The following is a 19,674-nucleotide window of genomic DNA, read 5'->3' as shown; positions in this document are numbered from 1 at the left end:
CTTTCAGAATCAGTAATCAATTTTTCGATATCTTGTATAGTTTAGAAATAATCGAGTGAGGTCACTTAACGTTTCCACCCTGTATAGCAGTCTACTGAGCAGCGGCATGGAGTAACCCGTTATCACAGGCCGGGCATCCTATTTAACCAGGGCCGCGAGGAGAAAACCTATAAAAACAACCGGAGGAGGGTATTGGTCGACCCCTCAAAGTCGGAGAGCCATACTGTGAGAAGTCCAAGTTAGGATAATTCGCGCTGGTGTGGACCTTCATCGTCCGACATTATCTGGTTTTAATGGGTAGGCCCCGCCCTTCTGGCGGGGAGAGTCCCACATAATTAACCCATCAGCCAGTGGGTATGCACTACGCAGCATTTCCCAATGTAAAATAAAGGTATTGCCTTAGTAAAGGTTAATGCAATAAAAATCAAATTTAAATTAATTGTTTTATTATTTAACATCAACAATTTGAATATTTAAAGGGACTTTAATTTACATATACATTCTTTTATTAATTAATTTCGGTTTAAAATAATACATTAGGTGATGATGATGGTGTCATTATTTGTCTTATGTTACATGATATGAACAGGCTGTTTATGAATAAAATACTTAAATAAATAAATGATTTCCACAAATATACCAATTACCTAGCCCCAAAACTAAGCAAAGCCTGCACTGTGGTGACTAGATAACGGATAAAAATACTACATACTTAAATACATACACATACATGATTACAATTTTATTAAAATGACCATGGAAAACAATAAAATAAATATGACTCGGAAATTTTATAGATATTCTAAATGCAATTTCTTCCCCATGTATCTACTTTTATCTGATATCACGAAAATATTGCCTATATGTATTGAAATTAGTCATTCACAATTTTCTGAAAAACTACTTACTTACCTAAAATATTTGTGTTGAAAATGAAGTAAATTAAGATGCATTGATATTAATTTGTATTATTTTAACCAATCAGGATTCTTTCTCAATATTTTAAAGATTTAAGTATTTTTTCTTTAAAATATTCCCATGACAAGCTTGATAAGTTGAAAATGAAGAACTTTCAAGGTATACTAGGATAAAATAAAAAATAATAATCACTATATTATATAGGTAACATAATGATAATGTAAATTTAAAAAAATCTTAGAAATCATTGTCATCCAGAAAAACACAGTTTTATAAATACACGGTTTTTCACATTTTTACAATACAAGTATTTTCAATATAGTTATTGAAAATAACCATTATACGCCATTTTTATTAATGTTTGCATCTCTTTATTAATACATTATTTGATTAAAAACTAACGATATTACTATTCATACATAAATCTTTATTTATGTAACTAATTCCCAAAATGTTAATATTTAATCAAAATTTTTACTATGAAAATGTCTTAATGGTCATTCCATAAAAGACCCAAATTTCATAGTTTACTCCGAAATCAGTATTCATGATACATTAATTTCATTTTCATTTTTAATGTATTAACCCATGTAGATTAATAAACACTAATAAAAAGTGGAAACAGTTGAGAAATTCACTGTACAAATAATTGCCATTGTAAAAATGTGGAAAAATTTAATGCATTTCTGCATACAAAGATTGGTCTTCTCAATGACAATGATTTATTTCTTGTAATTTTTTGATCCTACATATTAGGGTGTTTTTAATATCGTGCGGATTTTATCGCGGACGCGGGATTTCCCCGCATACGTGACACCCAAGTGTCCTTTTTTTCATACAAGTAGGTATTTATTGTCCCGCGTGCGTATTCCACGCATTACAAGAAATATAGTACTTGTATGAAAAGGGCACTTGCAGATGTCACGTATGCGGGACAATACCGCGTCCACGATGAAATCCGCACGATATTCTACACCCTTATGTTACTAGCCATAATAATTTATTTTTTTATTTCACCTTAGTAACCTTACATATCTCTTTATTTCAACTTTTAAAGCTTACACATGTACACATGGATGGTTTAAAGAATGTTGCAGTAAGTAGGATTTCGTGTTTCTTGATCAAGTGGAATGGTATTTTCTAGTACATAATATATGTAATAATAAATTAAAAAATCTAAATATTAGCAAAATAACAATGAAAGTAACTGAAAATACCTTAAGGAATAAATCTTAGATTTACTCCATTTAAAACAACAACCTATGGCTTTGTATTACGTCGATAAGACAAATTAATTGGATATGCTAAAATATTTACATTATTACATAATATTTTATATATACATGTATGTCATTAGAATTTTTAAGCGATAAATAATTTAAAATTGTTACAATTAAAGTTTCTTATTTTTGCGACCATTTTATCAATTTTAAGCGCTGCCCTGGTGCACATTACAAATCATCTTTTTGGTGAACTATGTATGCTTTAAAATTAAATGAGCTTCAATGTTATGAAAGGTCAATCTGTCATTTCTAATTTCTTATAACATACGGATATTTTGACACAGGTATTTTTGGTCAAATGTTATTGATTTGTAATAAGCTTTACATAGGTTGAACACTGTAGCAGGCCTACTCCGCATCGCGTTAATTTCCGTGTTTTGGACCCAGTCTCGCTCTCGCCCAAAGCACATAGATGGACCCCGCCTCACGGAGTAGCCCCGCAGACAAGTGGTTTCAGCACGTATCAGGGCTTTCAGTGACTAGCATACGGCTATAGTCGCATACGGTCACAGTCTGGTTTTTCTCATCACGAAAAATATAGACGCACTGCATCCCGGAACGTCCTTCTGCACATGGGGCACTTGTTGGTCGACAGCGCGCATTTCGCACACGCTACTACGTGGCCGCACGGGACAAAGACAACATTACGCTCTTCAACATAACATATCTTACATACTTTAGAGTCGTCTATCGTATTATTATCATCTTCTTTTTCTTTTTCTATCACTGCAGGTTTCTCTATTGTGGTAGCTTCCACTGGTGCAGGCTCTTCTTTCGGGGCGGGTATGAGACAGGCTTCGGTTAAAACCTTTTGAACGTATTCTCGACCTTTCACGAGCTGGACGTAGGCGCATCGGTCGAACCATCTTGCATGCTGTTCCCATGGTACGTCGTCATTTTCCCAGTCCTTTAGACCGCCATCACAATAGAAACATTTAGTTTTATCGCCTTGACCGGTGTAAAAGAAACCAGCCGCTGCTAAGTCCTCTGGTTTCTGTCGCATGCATCTAGGCCAGTCTTGGAAGCTGCGTAGGCGTGCCGATTCGGATGCGTAGTGAGGGTGAACAGGGCCGGGCATGCGAACGGACGCGTTGGAGGCTGGCGGTATGTGCACTCCACACTCGTCTCGACCGGAGGTCGGGGCTGAGTCGACAGTACCATTGCTGGAGGCACTTTGTTTCCTCACCAGCGGACATGACGGGGACCAACGCTTATGATCTATTGCGGGATCATCTCCCACTTCCCATCGCATAATTTCCACCTTACAAAAAGCACATCGTACCTCATCGCCGCGTCCAAGGTAGTAGAAACCATTGCGCGCAAGCTGATCAGGTGACAAAAAAGTAAGGGGCCATTTATCAAAGGTCTTCAGTCGCTCATCTTCATGGCGTAAATCGGCATCGGAGAATAAAAACGTATCGCGATTATCAGTCTTGTCGTCGGAAGGAACAGGGGATGGTGGCGGCGGTATATTTTTGTTCAGGAACAGTTGTGTCATCACTTGCGTCGCCAATGGTGAGGTTGCACTGTTGTTTGCCACTGCAAAGAAAGAAATAATTTTGTTAGTTTTTGTCATTTGGAATATAACTGACATGAGGCGAGTGAGGATCTAAATTCTAAATATATTTATGAAGACGTAGTCAATAAGTTATGCATAGTACAAAATCTAAGAGCATATATAATAAGTTATTGGGTATCAAATTATGAAATGCCGCTCTGTTTACAGTTTAGGTGTCAAATGCTGTGATGATAATACACCAGCAATCGCATTTGTGGGTAGAGGTATAAAATTGCAAGTTTCTATAGCTGCAGAACATAGAAACGAGCGAGTGTGCGTTCAAAAACAGTTTCACATAACAACAAGTCCTCGGCCGGTCGGCCTGGCTGCGTCATGGCATTCCATTCCCACCGGTTCGTCCCGCGCCCTCCCTGCCCCTCTACGTGAACTCAGCAGTGCGCATGCACTCGGCCACAATCAATTTTTTTTTATCTCCCACCCTGTTTCTGTCCGCACACGATTTTTGCAAACTCATGATTTTGAATTTCAGGTTTCTGCAATTTAGATAAGATGATATTACTGAAATCGTTTGAATCGAAACACCACGTTTAATTACAATTAAGAAGAAAACAAGTATAGGTATGCTAATTCGGAATGTATTTTTGAACGTTTTAATAAATGAAGTAATTAGATCTCACTTGTGGTATATCTACACTGATCAAAATGTGTGATTAGAAAGGCATAAATTGTTTGCAGCAGTCAGGAATTGTAATTGGAATAGGCCTACACACACAATGCTACTCGTACATTCTGGGGTAATGGCCTCTGATAAACAAACCGATCGATATTTACCACTTATGTTACTGCGATCAACTAGTAGAGGCATTTTGATGAAGGTAGCACACTTAATTTAGGTAGCACAACTGCACATGGCGACGAACTCACTACTTGAAAAAAAACTTTATATTTTACAGAATGTATAAATGGCGTTCGACTGGATTCAAGCATCGCTGGCTACTCGTTTGTTGTATCGTCTGGCTGGCGGTGACTGCAATGACTACCCCACTGCGCATGCGTGCGTAGTTTTAAAGAGGGTTGAAAATTGCCTATGTGGGGTGCCCAGCTGTGACGTTGCGACCCTGATTATTATTACATTTTGTACAAACTTATCATTGGTAAGTATATTTTAGGCCTACCACATTTTACACATCCATGATAGCCTAAATGACACTTAGCGATGCATGAATGTCATTTACCTCAAGAAACCAGACTAAAGGTAAGGGTAAAATATTTTTTATAAAAACTATGAAAATTTAATAGACATCACGTGTTGACAGAGTGTTTAAATTAAGTATAGACCACCGCGATACGGGTAGTCGACTATACATGTATGAATATTCTATAAATGAGCTAAGAGGGCTAAGGGGCGACGCGGGAGAGATGTAGTTCTCAATCAGGCAAGCGTCTGAGGCGACGTTGCCACACCGCTCACCACCGACCGGATTTCATTCATATCTGAGACGCGACGTTGCCGTCTTCAGCGGAAACCGCGACCACACAGCGTAAAAAAGGGCCTATGGAATGTGGCGGTACTGCTGGGCGGGCCTAAGACCAAATAAAAAGTAGACGAAAGTAGTTGCATGGAATGCGGGCTAGTAAGTACATGGTCATTACATTTGGGCATTATTTATTTCTAGTTTAAAGCGTCAGAATTTGATGGGATTGGAAGCCAATGGGAAAGTTTGTTTCAAATGAAAATTAGAACATTTTCGATTAATGACTTCCCAAAAGTTACTTAGATAAATCGGGCGCTTATCTACGATAAGGGGTTTATTCATCTAGAGATAAGGGTCTTTACGAACTATGTTGAAACAAAAACATTTTTTTATCGTTATGGGTTTTTTTACCACAAAGGGCAAATGAAATTCAGCAAAGTGCTTTAAGAGAGCGGCAAGAGGCGGCGCCACGAGTGCAAGCAGCGTGGGAAGGGGAAGGAGCGGTGTTCTCATACTTATGGGTGGTCTCGGCTTTCGAATTCCAATGCCTCGCCTGTAGCGCCTACGCGCTAGACTGCTGCCTGTGTGAAATAATGAGGCTGAAACAGACAATTTACTGGAACTAATGCCTTATTGAACTTCGTAAGTTTTCTTTGGAGGGGAAGTTTACAAGACAACCCAACGCGACCCAGTAACAAAGAATCTCTGAATGAATTTAGTGCTTGTTGGTTTAACATAAACAAACTGTGGGTTCACTCATAATGAAGGCTGAAAAAATAAACTTAATGTGTACAGCCCGGAAACGGTGTCAACGGAAGCAGGCATCCGCCAGATGGAGCGCATTCATACCGAAAAGGGCTGATAATAGACGGACGAAAGTTTTTTCTGTCGGCCTTTTATCTTGCCCATTAATTAAACAGCACACTGATAGCATGAGCCGTAAAAGTTTAACATAGGTATCTACCCTTAGCGTGTGGAATAATATCCCTGCATACTAAAACCCTACTAGAATTAATGGCACGATATTATTCTTATTATTTTTTCTCGTGACCAAATCGTCGTGATATTGGTACGCGAATAGGTATTGAATGAGTATATTCTTATCTATATCCCATAAAATAGATAATAATAAATAATGCCATGATAAGAAATATCGTGTCGTACAATTGGCGACGAGTATTCTACATTTATTGTTATTTAAATAACATGAATAAATGGAACATTATGAGTAGTTACTTGAATTTATTGCAAATGTCTAAATCGGACTGCGTTATGACAAGCTAGTTTGCTGGTCTGTGGCGCAAGATGTTTTTGACATTGACAAGAAAAAAAAAGAATAGGTAACAAAATCACAGGGCACCTACTTTAAAAAATAATATTCTGCATTTAAAGCTGGCCATGTAGCTAAGGTTACTGTAGTGCTACCCAACATCAGAATCGTATGAGAAGAAACCAAATGATGATAAAAATAATTAATTAAATGTAAACACTTTGTGCTGTTTCAGTTGCCTGCCAATCGATAGATGGCGCTAGCAGTCCTCAACTAATGCAACATCCTCACAAAGCTATACAGTTCTCGGTAGGTTATTACAAACTCTGCAATGATTATTGCAGGAAAAGAACATAATGAGTTGAATCACCATTAAAATTAATTATTCACATTATCAGCCCTATAATGGGTCTGCCATAACAATGTAAATAAAGATAAAACATGTTGTTATGGTTAATATTTCATTATTAATATGTTCGATACTCAATACACACAAGTTTTTTTGGACCTTGACTAGTTGCTACATCTAGCAAAGGTCAAAACTCCAAACTAGCTAGAGGCGCTTGTGGGTTTGAAATATACCAAGGCCAAATTAGCAGTCATCGCTATAAAAACTGTTTGTGTTGTATTGAATGTTTTCCCTAACATTCAAATGTTTGACTGGTTTGTTTAAGACCAGAAGTGTGAAATGTTTCCAAGTCACTGCATGTGCCTTAAAATATTTAAAAACAAGTAACTTACCATGCAATGAAAATACTAACGCCTGATCAAAACACCTAATCAAGAAAATATCATACAGTAGAACGCCGATTATCCGAACGCCGATTAACCGAATCGCCAATTATCCGAATCAGTCCTAAGCGTAAAATAAAAAATTAAAACCTAGTAATTTTTGATTTGTTTTGATGAAACTCTGATATATTTCAACTGAACGTTATTGTAGCAGTTCTACAATAACGCTCAGTAGAAATATATCTGTTTTTTAAACTTATTAAAGTTTATTCTATGTGTGACAGTTCGTTTTTTCCTATGTTCGATTATCCGAATTTTCGATTATCCGAATCAGCCCCGGTCCCAATTAATTCGGATAGTCGGCGTTCTACTGTATGTAATTATGAAAATTATTAGGTAGTATGCTTCAATTTAACCATGTGAATATAAAAGTACATAGATCTTATAGTATACTAGATCTTTTGTATGATTTCATTATTAAAATCCAAAATATTATTGAAGTATTCCTACAAAATAATGGCATTTTTAATATCTAATTACCTGCTTTTATTTATGAAAAATCATCTACCCACAAGACATAATATTACATTAATCATGAAAAAATATCGATACGATAAACATGACGTATCGACACTTTAGATTAGACTCGTCCCACATCCCTATCTTGACGTCGGCATCGCTAAACATATGGAAAAGAAAACAAGAGGTTTACCTATTAATGATTCCATTATATTGCAAACTTCTTTATTCACTGAAGAATAATGAACCACATCCAATCCAATGACACTATAGTTATTTCTATGTCTGGTTCTCACTTCACTCTTATTTGTATTCAGGAACTTGGAACACAACACAACACTCCGTCATGAGCGCGAAACTCGCAACTAACGTTCTGTGCTACGTCTACAAACAGAAACACTGAGTCAAGTCTGTNCACTGAGTCAAGTCAACGACGACACAATCCGACTATTACGTCACGTGACGACTGACTAACTAAAGCGAGCCACGAACGAACAGTGGCAGAACAAACGATTTCGAACCGAGCGAGTGAGTGAACGCGACGGCGCTATCTGACTGGGTTGCCAGTCGCATGCTCATAAATACTACACTGTTTATCTTTTTTTATTACGTGTTCGCTTTGATATCGTGATCTACCTACGACACTGATAAAAGCTGTGACGTCGAGATTTTTATCTTAATTATAGGAATTGTTTTTAACTAACTAGCTACAAGCACAAGTACCTATCAATCAAGGTATACCGATTTATTTTATTTACCGCATAGTGTTGTTGTAGCCAAAAAAATACATTATACATTTTCAATTTTGTACCTATATAGTAAATTGCGTGGCATTTTGTATGGGGATAGGCCCAGGGTATAGTTATGAAACAAAAACAATTCTAATGTCCCTCAAATTCTTTTGATTCAATTCAAATATTAATAATTAAGAAAAATATACTTTACATTAGGACTTGGTAATTTTGATGTATTTTTTTACACAATTAGTACCTACGCACTCTGCTCGTATAGCAACACTTCTCTAGCGCCTGCGCTAAAAATTTTACGCTTACTACATACTACGATAGTACGTTATACGATTTTCATTCTAGTGTCTTACGAAATATGAGTTTATAGGGATACCCGATGGTAGTTCTTGTATCAGCTGTTCGCAGTTGTGTGTGTAAAATAATACCCCTTTTTTGTCGCCCCTAAAAATGTACTAAGCATAAGCTCACTCACGTGATTATTTCGAAATTTTTAAAGAATATATTATTTTTATAGATATTTTTTATATTCCATACTAAGTACGTTGTAGTAAATTATATAGAAACATTTTCTTACGTGACGAGTGGCCGGGATCTGCATTTTCCGTTTCATTTTTGAGCGTAGAACTTTTTCCCTCCATTCGACAAAATTATCCACATATGAAGCTTGATACACCCATTTTGTATCTGAAATAAAATTAATTATTAATTAGTTTTTCTCAAAATTTATGTAGGCCAACCTCGTTCATTCGTTGAAAATGGTGGAAACACATATCTGTGGGTGGAAAACTAAGGTGGAAAATTATAATTTTTTGACTTTCTTTTTTTTCACTGACTGAATAAAACACGGCACAGGAACAAGGTAACACAAACACAACATTAAGCCAATTTTCTAGTTCACTCCGTTTTGGTTAAACGCAAACCGCGAAAGCCAAGAAATATGTAAAATGCAAATAGAAATAATAATACATTATTAATTTATTGATAAAGTTATTAATACGTGTAGCTGTGAACTCGCGCGGAGCAGTATTGAAGCAATGAAACAGTCTGTCTAGATAGATATTTACAGATAGTAAGTAGAGCTATACTTACCTACATAAAATGTAAATAAAGCGCTACTCAACTGATAAATCTGACGCGACACATAAATTAGCACATGTGCGTCCTCTCATTAATAATTTTTATTAACAAACAATAACCCTGAATAATCCTAATGTTCGCACGAAGTGAATGATGTGCTAGCAAGCTACCTCAAAAGCCAGAGTGATTTTATCAACTTATCTATTTACTTTGATAATAACATCTGAATTAGGTGCCTATGCTTATCCCTACTGATAATTACTAAGGACAAATTAAGCAATAAGTAGGTAGGTACCTACCTAGATACTTACTATTGTATGGATGTATCAAACGGCAACGACCTGGAAGCACAGAGAAAAGCTGTTACTTGTAAATTTACACATTCTTAGCATCCAGTTCCATCAAGAGTACCTATTTATAAACGATTTCTTTGGAATCTTTTATAAATACAGGAAATGTAAAAAATATAAGGCAGATGGTGATCATGTCTTGTGTGGCCATGATGGAGGTAATATTAAAAAAATAAAGTTTGGCGTTGCGCAGGTGCACGCGCAGCTTGCCCGTGCGCGGGCGGCGCATCTGCCCCTCCACGTGCTAAACAGCTGTCGACCTCATCCCTTGCGCTTCGCCCCGGTTTCACCCCCTCACTGAACTTAATTCAAAGAGATCTGCACCGCAATCAACCATTTCAGTCAAAATAATTTTGATAAGTTACAACCAAGCTGTTATTTCCTACTTTGCCGAAGAAGTAAGCATCATAAAATCATTTTTTATTTTATTTGTTAATTGAACAACTATGTATAGGAGGACAGACTACCAGACACTGCCTGCTCAGTGCAGTTTGTCTCTCAAGTCTCAAGAGGTCTTTCTGTCTGTAAGTGAATTATCTTTAGATTAAAAGATAGAACATTATCTGATTCTAAGGAAGTCACTAAATATGAAGTGCCCAACCTTCCTCGAACTACATAATAAATTAAATATTTAAAAAAAATAATATGAAAATGGCAAAATTAACAATTTTAATTTCAAGAAAAGTAAATATATGAAAAAAAAACATCGCACAATTACTTAAACGTGCATGAATAAAGTGTCCTTCCTAATTTATGAATTGGTATTGTAATAGGATAGGGCGGCGCTCACCCAGCCCGACGCAAGAGCCAAGTAATAAATGCATGTATTTTAATGAATGAACTCCGCTCGCCGAGCGGAGCCTGCAGCGCTCACATCGTGACTTTTAACAATGCCACAGAGTATGGTATTTTAACAGAACAGATGATAACCGCAGCCCAAGGGTAAGCGGATGAAACCACCTTTGGTTCAAAAATTTGAATCCGTTGCTATGTTCCAATCAATGCAATAGTAAGTAAGTAGGTATTCTTGAATTTATTGACTCGAAGAGTTGTAGCAGATGTTTCTGCATATTTTCTGTCTGTAGTATGGTTGACTTCCATGATTACCTGTCTATTTACTGTGCTGTTGTAAAGCAAACCAGGGCATTCTACAATCAAGAATGCGGGTGCAATTTTACAAAAATCTATAAGATTAAGTACTTTACGAGGAACTAAATTCAGTTTTTTCAAGAATTGCTTACGTCCAAAAGTTTCTCGTAGGCCGTAGCTACGAGGCTACTACAAAACGCGCGTATCTAAGCTAATTTAGAGATAGTTCGAAATCGGCCATTCTCAGNGAAAATATAGGAAATGACTAGAGAATACAATCCCGAGCATGTTTTTCAATCCCGGGATTACGGGATTTTTGATAGGTAATCCCGGGATCCCGGGACTATCCCGGGATCAGCCTTATGTGGTATACTTTCTCAAAAGATGTTTTAAATATTGTTAGTTGCAATAATACCAAAATAAAATAAAAAAAATATACAAATCAAAAGCACTATTTAGAATTTCGGAAATAGAATCTTAGAAATATCAAAGCATCCAATATAGCCTGCTTCGTAATTTATTTCCAACAAAAGCAGCAGCTGAAAACACTCGCTCGGGTTCTACACTCGTTGGAGGTAAAGAATAGATACTTATATGCTAATTCTAAGTGATATCCATCCACGAACTCCGCCATTTTCAAACAGGCTCATTTCACGTCTGATACTATTTGTCAAGCCCGATTCACTTTGTAGTTGTACTTCAGGATCTGGGCATTTCATACTCTTATCAATTTTAAGCTGCAACTTTTCCTTTAGAGTCAATTGGGGTTGGGAGGTTTGTGGCATTAGCTCAAGTTGTGATCCTGTCTAAGGTCTACGAAAAAGATATTACTAGGGCCGAACCTGTATAGTCCGTATCCGTATCGTACCTTAGATTTGTTTTTATCGTTATACAGGGTGGAAACGATAAGTGATCTCACTCGATTATTTCTAAACTATACAAGATATCGAAAAACTGGTTACTGATTCTAAAAGTGCTTCACGAGCTTTTTCAAACGATATCAGTAATAGGTTACAGAATTAACTGGATCTATCCGAAAATTCAATACTAAATGTATGCCAGCCTCCATACTAAATGTATGCCAGCCACACAATACACACGCCTGTATAATTTTAAGCTAAGGTAGAATCTAGGCAAGGTCATAGTCAAGGCGCAACGGATCGTAGAATGCAAAATAGACTTGTTTATATCAATCCCGAACAGTGTTGTTCCTGACAAATTTAGGGTTGCCGTATTCTAATTCTAAAATTGCCGGATTTTTAAGGAAAACTTAGAAAAATTGCCGTATTGTACAACATGCTTACTTGGAAGGTTAAAATTAAAAAAAAATGTTGATGTATTATGTACTATAAGTACGTAAACTACTTTTAAACTTACTTATTTTATTCTTCACTTTTAAAGGTTTTGAATAGTTTAGTCCTAGAACCTACCCGAATAAAAGTGAAAAATCTACCAAAATGAGGAACTAACGATTTTAGACATTAATATCTCGGGATAAGGTTGCATTTGGTTGAATTCTGTTGACGTTTCTTTTCATGGCGCTTCTACTTCATCTATGATTTACAATTTGGTGCGTTCCATTAGACGAAATATTTTTTTTTGTTTACTAAAACTCATGAAAAACTCTACATTAATCAATTGCCGTATATTTTGATACGGTAATGAAAGAGCTGCCGTATACCGTATTTATGGTGCCTAAGATGCCTGAATGCCGTATATTACGGCAATTGCCGTATCAAGAACATCACTGATCCCGAAAATACCGGGATTAGCCAAATACAGTCCCGGGATTTTCGGGATCAGAAAAGGGTCGGGATCCCGGGATCCCGGGAATCGGGATCCCGGGATTGTATTCTCTAGAAATGACCCATTCTATCCGCCAAATCATTTTGGCACACGATGCGCCAAACACCCTGTATAACGACTTCTTCGAGTCAATAAATTCAAAAGTAAGTAGGTATTTTTGAATTTATTGACTCGAAGAAGAGTTGTAGCAGATGTTTCTGTATTTCTGTCTGTAGTATGGTTGACTTCCATGATTACTTACCTGTCTATTTACTGTGCTGTTGTAAAGCAAACCAGGGTACCTATTCTACAATCAAAAATGCGGGTGTAATTTTACAGAAATCTATACTGTACGAGGAACTAAATTAAGTTTATTCAAGAATTGCTTACGTCCAAAAGTTTCTCGTAGGCCGTAGCTACGAGGCTACTACAAAACGCGCGTATCTAAGCTAATTTAGAGATAGTTCGAAATATGAGCGCAGATGAGTGCACCGCTATTTTTTGTCTTACAGATCTGGAGATAGGCACCAACTGATGCAAAGAAAGTGCATCCAACGAGACGGTTCTGTGGCGCGCGCTCTTTGACGCCGCCGGTGCAAGCTGCGGACGGCCCAATCGCAGCGCGCGGCGTGGTATGCGGCCGGCCTGCTTTTCCCAGAACTTCGATGAGAGACTGGACCACTTGCAGTTAACCACCACATTCGCCTTTCCACAGCTCTTATGCCCATACCATAAGAACCAAATCCCGATTTTTAAACTTTATGGGCGGTGCTACTCCTATAGGAAAGCACAGCGCTAGCATACAGCCTTTTTGGAACTTTTATTCGTATTTTAGTCGATTCTTCGAGATGAAAAGAAGCGGTGGTTTTTACATTGCCCTTGGGAGTTTCATGCTTTTTTTTCAGGTCGATTGCCAAAGGAAAAATATTTTCAAAGGTCAATCGCCGGCCAACCGGTCTGGGTCTGGTAGATAGGTACCTACATGAACTGCTGTAAAGTATGATAAAATCATTTATGTTTTTCAACTTTCTGTCCGAACCCTAAATAATTTACTCAGTAGGTAATCTTATTGCAATTAGGTTATTTTAATTTTCTTATCACATATCCATTTAAAATTATTTTAAAGTAGATTTATTGTACTAACATTACTTCAACAGACGTTATTAGGGCGGTGCAGATGGGTGCAATAACTAACTCATAATAAGTACTTATTTCAAATAAAATATTTTAGTAGTCTAATTTCCCAACAGTCATCTGTTCAATTAAGTAACTGAGAATACCGTCGCATGCGTGTCATGGAATTTATTCATTTTTAAATTAGAAAACGTTACGAAAACGTATCACAATAGTACAAGACACAATGCACTATTTTTTCCTATCCAAATCCGTTACATTCCATTCCCTGAAGCTGCGAGTTGGGCTCGGAATATCTCGGCGAGATTTCGTAATTCTAAGAAAGGTACAGCCTTATAAATTATCTCAAAAGAGCCGACTCGGGCCTACAGCCAGAATGGTTTTTTTACACCCAGGTAGGCTGGCGCTAAGAAGGCATTGGAATTTATAGTGCGACGGTTTGGAATTGATATTTGAACGTTGTTATATTTTTTTAAACTTAAAAATAAAAATAGTAAAATTAAAATAAAATGTAAATTCAATGGCGTAGCGTAGGTAGTATTAGTATTTCGTAGTCTAAGTACTACGAGCGCAATGTACCTACCGTAGTGTAGTAACTACGAACTACGAACTAAACAATATGTCTTTTTTGAGTGATACATTTGTTTGTTATGAAGTTATTAAAATTATGAAAGCATCTAAACCTAATTTTTCTTATTTATTTTAGCAAACTAGGCGTGTTTAAAGAAAATCCTGTACGTAGAGGAACCTTCAGAACTTCATAAACTATTGAATTTAAATTGTGTAAATTTTGTGCGTGCTGACTACTGTTATAATAAACTTAAATTACCTACATATTTTATGCCACATTCATTTCTAGACGATAAAGATCCACAATAAAATTGGTTAAAGTATCAAACAGTTTGATACGGATTCGTATCTGCTTCATCATTTTATAAAAAAAAGTGCGTGGTGCACGCGTGCAGCACGATTCTTAGAAAATAGCACTTTTGAAACAACAGAAGATTCCTGGGCCCTGAAGGTCGCGTCTAATAACACCCATTGTGTCGTTGGCGCCCTTTACAAACATTCCACATTTTGTACTGCAAGCATGCTGCATGGCAACAAGAAAAGTTTCCAGACAGCAATTTCATTTATTTTATTACGCCGTAACAACTGTAGATGGTGGCCTTTAGTCTAGGCGCATTACCACCGACTTTTAGTTGACCGATAGTTGGGTCGGGCTGTTGACCAATATGGGGATGTATGAAAGTGTGCATATTACACCGATTTGGTATCGACAGATTCTTCACACAAATTAGAATCGGGTCCAATAATTTATCGGCCAACTAAAATTCGGTGGTCTGCGCCTAGGCTTACTTGAATTCTCCCCGCAAATCCATTGTAGTGATAAAGTTGTTCTATTGGTACTTACTTCTGTATTCACCGTGTGAAGGGTTATAATCAGTTTCATGACGACTCACAGATTCATCAGGAAATGCTCTAAAGCACTAGTTATAACTTAAAAAGATTAGACTGTATCTCATAAATCTCAAAATTATCAAAACAGCTTTTCTTTACGTTGCAAAAATTACACATAAATATGACAATTTCATTTATGACAACGACACGACAAGATAAAACTGTGACAGATGACAGAAGCCGTCTGAACATAGCAACGCATACCTACTGCCAATTTTTGTTGCGTCTACCCTCATTTCCAAAATATTTGATGCAACCATCACCAATTTTAACTATTGCAAGAACCATAAAGCATCTGCTAGACATTACAGATCGCGAGAACTATGAAACAACGGCTCTTTGGAAGATTTCCGACATTCGAATTGGGTGTCTATCACCCAGAGTTTGGGTCTATTTTGGTGTAAACGTCAGAATCGAACGGATGGTGCTATGGTATGTGGGGCATGGCTCTGACTCAACGATCCCTTCCCTATAAGTTGGAGGTAGATTATCACGATAAAGTCCGACACGCGGATGTGAGCGGATAATTGAGTTCAATAAGTAGATCCTGCAACTGAGTCTGTAGTACCTTTGTATAGGCACTTCTATCTTCACTGCACTAATCTTAGTTTGGGACTAGAGTTTCATTACCATACAGTATGATTGATGAAGTTAAAGAAGTTCATATTTTTGAAAGAAATAAAAACAAAAATAAAATTATGATAAAAATTCCATAATTAATTTTATAATAAAACTGCGCAAGGGATTTGCGTGCAATAAAGAAATATTTTTAATTGTAACCTAACCTAACCTAACTCGTATACTAGCCGGATTCCGGACTAATCTGAGAGGAGTGTTAGTGGCATTAAAGTAATCAGTTCGTACAATAGATGAACTTCTAATCTAAAATTGTATAGAAGATTCTCTAATATTATTATGAAAATAAAATAGCTTGTCATGCTTAGTCTTTTAAGATTGCGTGAGCTAGAAGATACTCCTAGGTACGAGTAGGTTGTAGGACTATCATTCTATTGTACTTAGTGCGTCCTAGAAGTACCTACCCACTTGTAGTTCTTCACACGGATAGATATTTAATTAGCATAACAATACTTCTCCCACGCTCACCACTGTTTTTGTTAGATAGCCTTAATTGTTCTAGCCTTGGTTATTCTACAGAGTAGATTCTGTACTTTGGTATTACTAGAATACTCGTAATGAATTTTCATGAATAGATACGAGAAGATGCAAACCATAACAGTGAAACTAAAACGCTACTCAATGCTAAACCCCATAAAAACATACCTAACGTTAAATTCACCCCAATTGAAAAGCTTTTGTCCGAATTCTTGAACCGTCCACGTGGTCCATCTATGGCGCTATACTTTTGTTAATCCGACTGCGCAGTTTCAGCGAGAAGTCACGCTACGCAATTGGGGGACTGGAGGTCATCGCGCCGCCATTGCCAAATTTCGTGGTGACGTCATGCTTATTATTACAATTTACAAGTACAAAATACAGCACATTTATGTTGAAAAAGCGCCGCTATTAAAAGGACATAAGATACCTCAATCTTCAATTTGATGTGCTTCTGTACAATACACAGCTGCTTCAGATAAAGCAATTGGGGAAACGACTCNAGATCACGTCTTTGTTCGTAACGATGCGATGACGAGACGACGTTAGAAACTAATAAGAAACAGCAGACAAAAACGGTCACGTCTCGTTTGTTCGCATCGCTGACGTCTCCTTAAACGTAAGACAAAGAACTCCTTGGTTTACTTACCCTTTGAATATAAGGTTTCTTCTGAGCTACTACAATAATAGCGTCGTAAAGTTTCCAATGTTTAATTTATTTAATGCAGTCCTCTTTGAAAAAACAATGTTATGAATGTCTATTTACAAAACATTTATGTACATAATTAATTCGTAAATTCTCTTATCAAGCAATGAAGATTTGGTTGTCTTCAAGTTCCGATTCTTGAAATTCTCGACTTAACTGGTCATATTTTACTTCATAATCATCATTTTCAGCCATAGGACGTCCACTGCCGAACATAGCTGCTATGCCTCCCCCATATTTTACTTAAATGTAAAATATCACTTAAAAATTTCAAAGTTTCTTATTTGCCAAGGAATTCGGTCAAATGTGTAATTTATAGGTACTGAAGTTGTTATTAACAAACGGTGACTGACAACGGTTCTGCAAAGGTCGTTTCATAACGTAGGTAGGCTTACAATTTCGTATGAAGTAGGTACCTATATACCTACTTAATTATATTTTCCTTGTAACTACAGGATAAGATTCTTCCAAGCTCCAAGGCAGTGCTTTTCGTACAATAACATCCTATTTATATGGCTTCTGCATTATTGTTTGCAGCACGTTTCGTAAATTGCCTGGCCATGTGATCTGCAGGCAGACCGACAACCTCGTTTTCTGTTTGTCCAATCACTCGCGGTATCAAGTTTCTCCGATCGCTTGTACTGTCGTTTGCAAAACGCTTGTCAACTATTTCTTAATTTTTCTAGTCTTTTAGTAGATCTACGGGTTTTTAAACCACACTTTGTGCGAGAATGTAGGCGTGTTTCTGCGCAGGATCAACTCACGCATAGCATTAGCAAACGACACGACGCGCAAGGATTTTGTTACACGTCCCTTCTGGAGTGCACAATGGACATTGTCTGTCGAAGAATGGCTTCGCAAGTCTGTATACGGTACATACATTATGATACTGAGGTTTTTATTGTGGTGCTCCGCTGATGAATGATGTTCTTTGAAAGCTAGAGTTACTGGGGTAAACGTACCATCAAGAGTAGTAGTAATTCTTCACGATCTAGATTTATAGACTCAGCCTAGTTCAATCATCATTGCCATTGCTCGTGGAAAAACATTGGATTTTTTAAAGTATTTAATTTTGCCCAATTCCATTTACACACCATCGTTTTGATCCCTGTATGTTATTCTGCACATTTCTTTTAACTAAAAGGAGGATTCAGAAGATCGTCCTTTAACAATTTCGAACCGTTCCCGTCAAACGAATAGAAGTGGGAAAGCGTGTTTTCTTCACAACGTAGGTCTTCGGTAAAGAAAGTTACATAGATAGGGGGTGCCAATGAGGCCAGGGATAAAATGACAAAGAATATTATTAAAGCTATACTGCCACGGATATTCATTTTAGAGAATAAATGGTCACTCATTGCTATAATTAATAATTATGATGCCTAATTTTATGATGTCGTTTAGTCATAGCCATCTAGATCAAGTTACCTACTAGATTGCTAACTTACCCATATCCTTGTAATATAAATAGTTAATGGATGCCTTCCTTTAAGACTGTAAAAGGAATTAATACTTATCTACTTCATGAGAATTTACGAGTTGTGAAAGACTGACGGAGTGACTAGACTAGATATGTAGATAGTTACCAAAGGTGAAAGGTTACCAACAAATGTATTATTGTCCGGTTTATCAAATGGAAAATACATAAAAAATGACTAATAAAACTATCCAGAGTCAGACCAAAGTATTACTTTACAATGCGTCACAACAGCAGGCGGGACATGACTGTAATTTTGTTGATGTTTCACCAAACGATAACGCTGTAAAAGGATTACTATATACTGTAACATAGTGGACCAGCTCTCAATGACCAATGGTGATAGGAGACTTGAAGTTTTGAAACTTAATTCCCAAGAATAAGAGAGCAAGCAACTCTTGCTTCTTACTCTGCCGCAGATATTATTATGAACAGTAAGAATTTAAAAGACAATGTTTGAAAATTAATTTACAAAGTAGTTCCTGCGTAGCTTTCCTTTACTAAATACGATTCTTATAATGTACCGTGTTAGACAAATAGTTACATTATCTATGCGTGAGTTACCTACCTTAAACAAGGCTGGGTTGTCACAAGTGGGGATCGATTCATGCAGTGGGTAGCGTTTCGCAGCAACTTTCGAAGCGTTTGGCGAATGGACGGATAGAAAGCGCCAACCTCACTTTCACTAACTACTTAGTTCGCAGTGCCTGTATGAACCACGCTAAATAGTTCAGCTCCACCTTAACTGAACGCAGTATGGTTGTAAATAGAATGAATCAACCGTTGTGTACATTGGTGGGACGCAAATTTTCCACTTACTCACTAAACCTTGTACAAATATTTTTCATGTAACATAGTGTACATAGCTTTGCGTGTGGATGAAATTGCATCATTTTGTCTGCTGATAAAAGTAATCCCAACCTTAATAGATTTAAGCACTTGGTTCAAAATCTGTTTTAACATCAAACTTATATTGCTTACCTCAAAATTATTTTGGATTTATGGACTTTTTTTTGTTAT

The 19,674-nt window shown here is 36.9% G+C and overlaps 1 protein-coding gene across 5 annotated transcripts; it reads right to left on the bottom strand.

Moving 5' to 3' along the window:
* Positions 1 to 512: 512 nt before the first annotated feature.
* Positions 513 to 19,292, bottom strand: Iap (inhibitor of apoptosis protein). 5 transcript variants are annotated; one of them, XM_028300972.1, is made up of 4 exons: positions 19,223 to 19,292; positions 9,854 to 9,883; positions 9,040 to 9,149; positions 513 to 3,740 (listed from the first exon to the last, which is right to left on the bottom strand). In XM_028300972.1, the coding sequence occupies exons 3-4, from the start codon at positions 9,101 to 9,103 to the stop codon at positions 2,728 to 2,730; spliced, it is 1,077 nt and encodes a 358-aa protein (XP_028156773.1). In that variant the 5' UTR covers positions 9,104 to 9,149; positions 9,854 to 9,883; positions 19,223 to 19,292; the 3' UTR covers positions 513 to 2,727. The 5 variants fall into 5 exon arrangements, with proteins under 5 accessions (XP_028156773.1, XP_028156779.1, XP_028156769.1 ...); XM_028300978.1 differs by lacking the exon at positions 19,223 to 19,292 and adding an exon at positions 15,315 to 15,409; XM_028300968.1 differs by lacking the exons at positions 9,854 to 9,883; positions 19,223 to 19,292 and adding an exon at positions 9,463 to 9,556.
* Between the last annotated feature and the right edge of the window lie 382 nt (positions 19,293 to 19,674).

Source organism: Ostrinia furnacalis, unplaced genomic scaffold, assembly GCF_004193835.3.
Source record: "Ostrinia furnacalis isolate ACB-3 unplaced genomic scaffold, ASM419383v2 OfSCF0074, whole genome shotgun sequence".
Classification (NCBI taxonomy): domain Eukaryota; kingdom Metazoa; phylum Arthropoda; class Insecta; order Lepidoptera; family Crambidae; genus Ostrinia; species Ostrinia furnacalis.
Note: the sequence above shows the minus strand (reverse complement) of the source record. Positions and strands in the feature narration are given on the sequence as shown.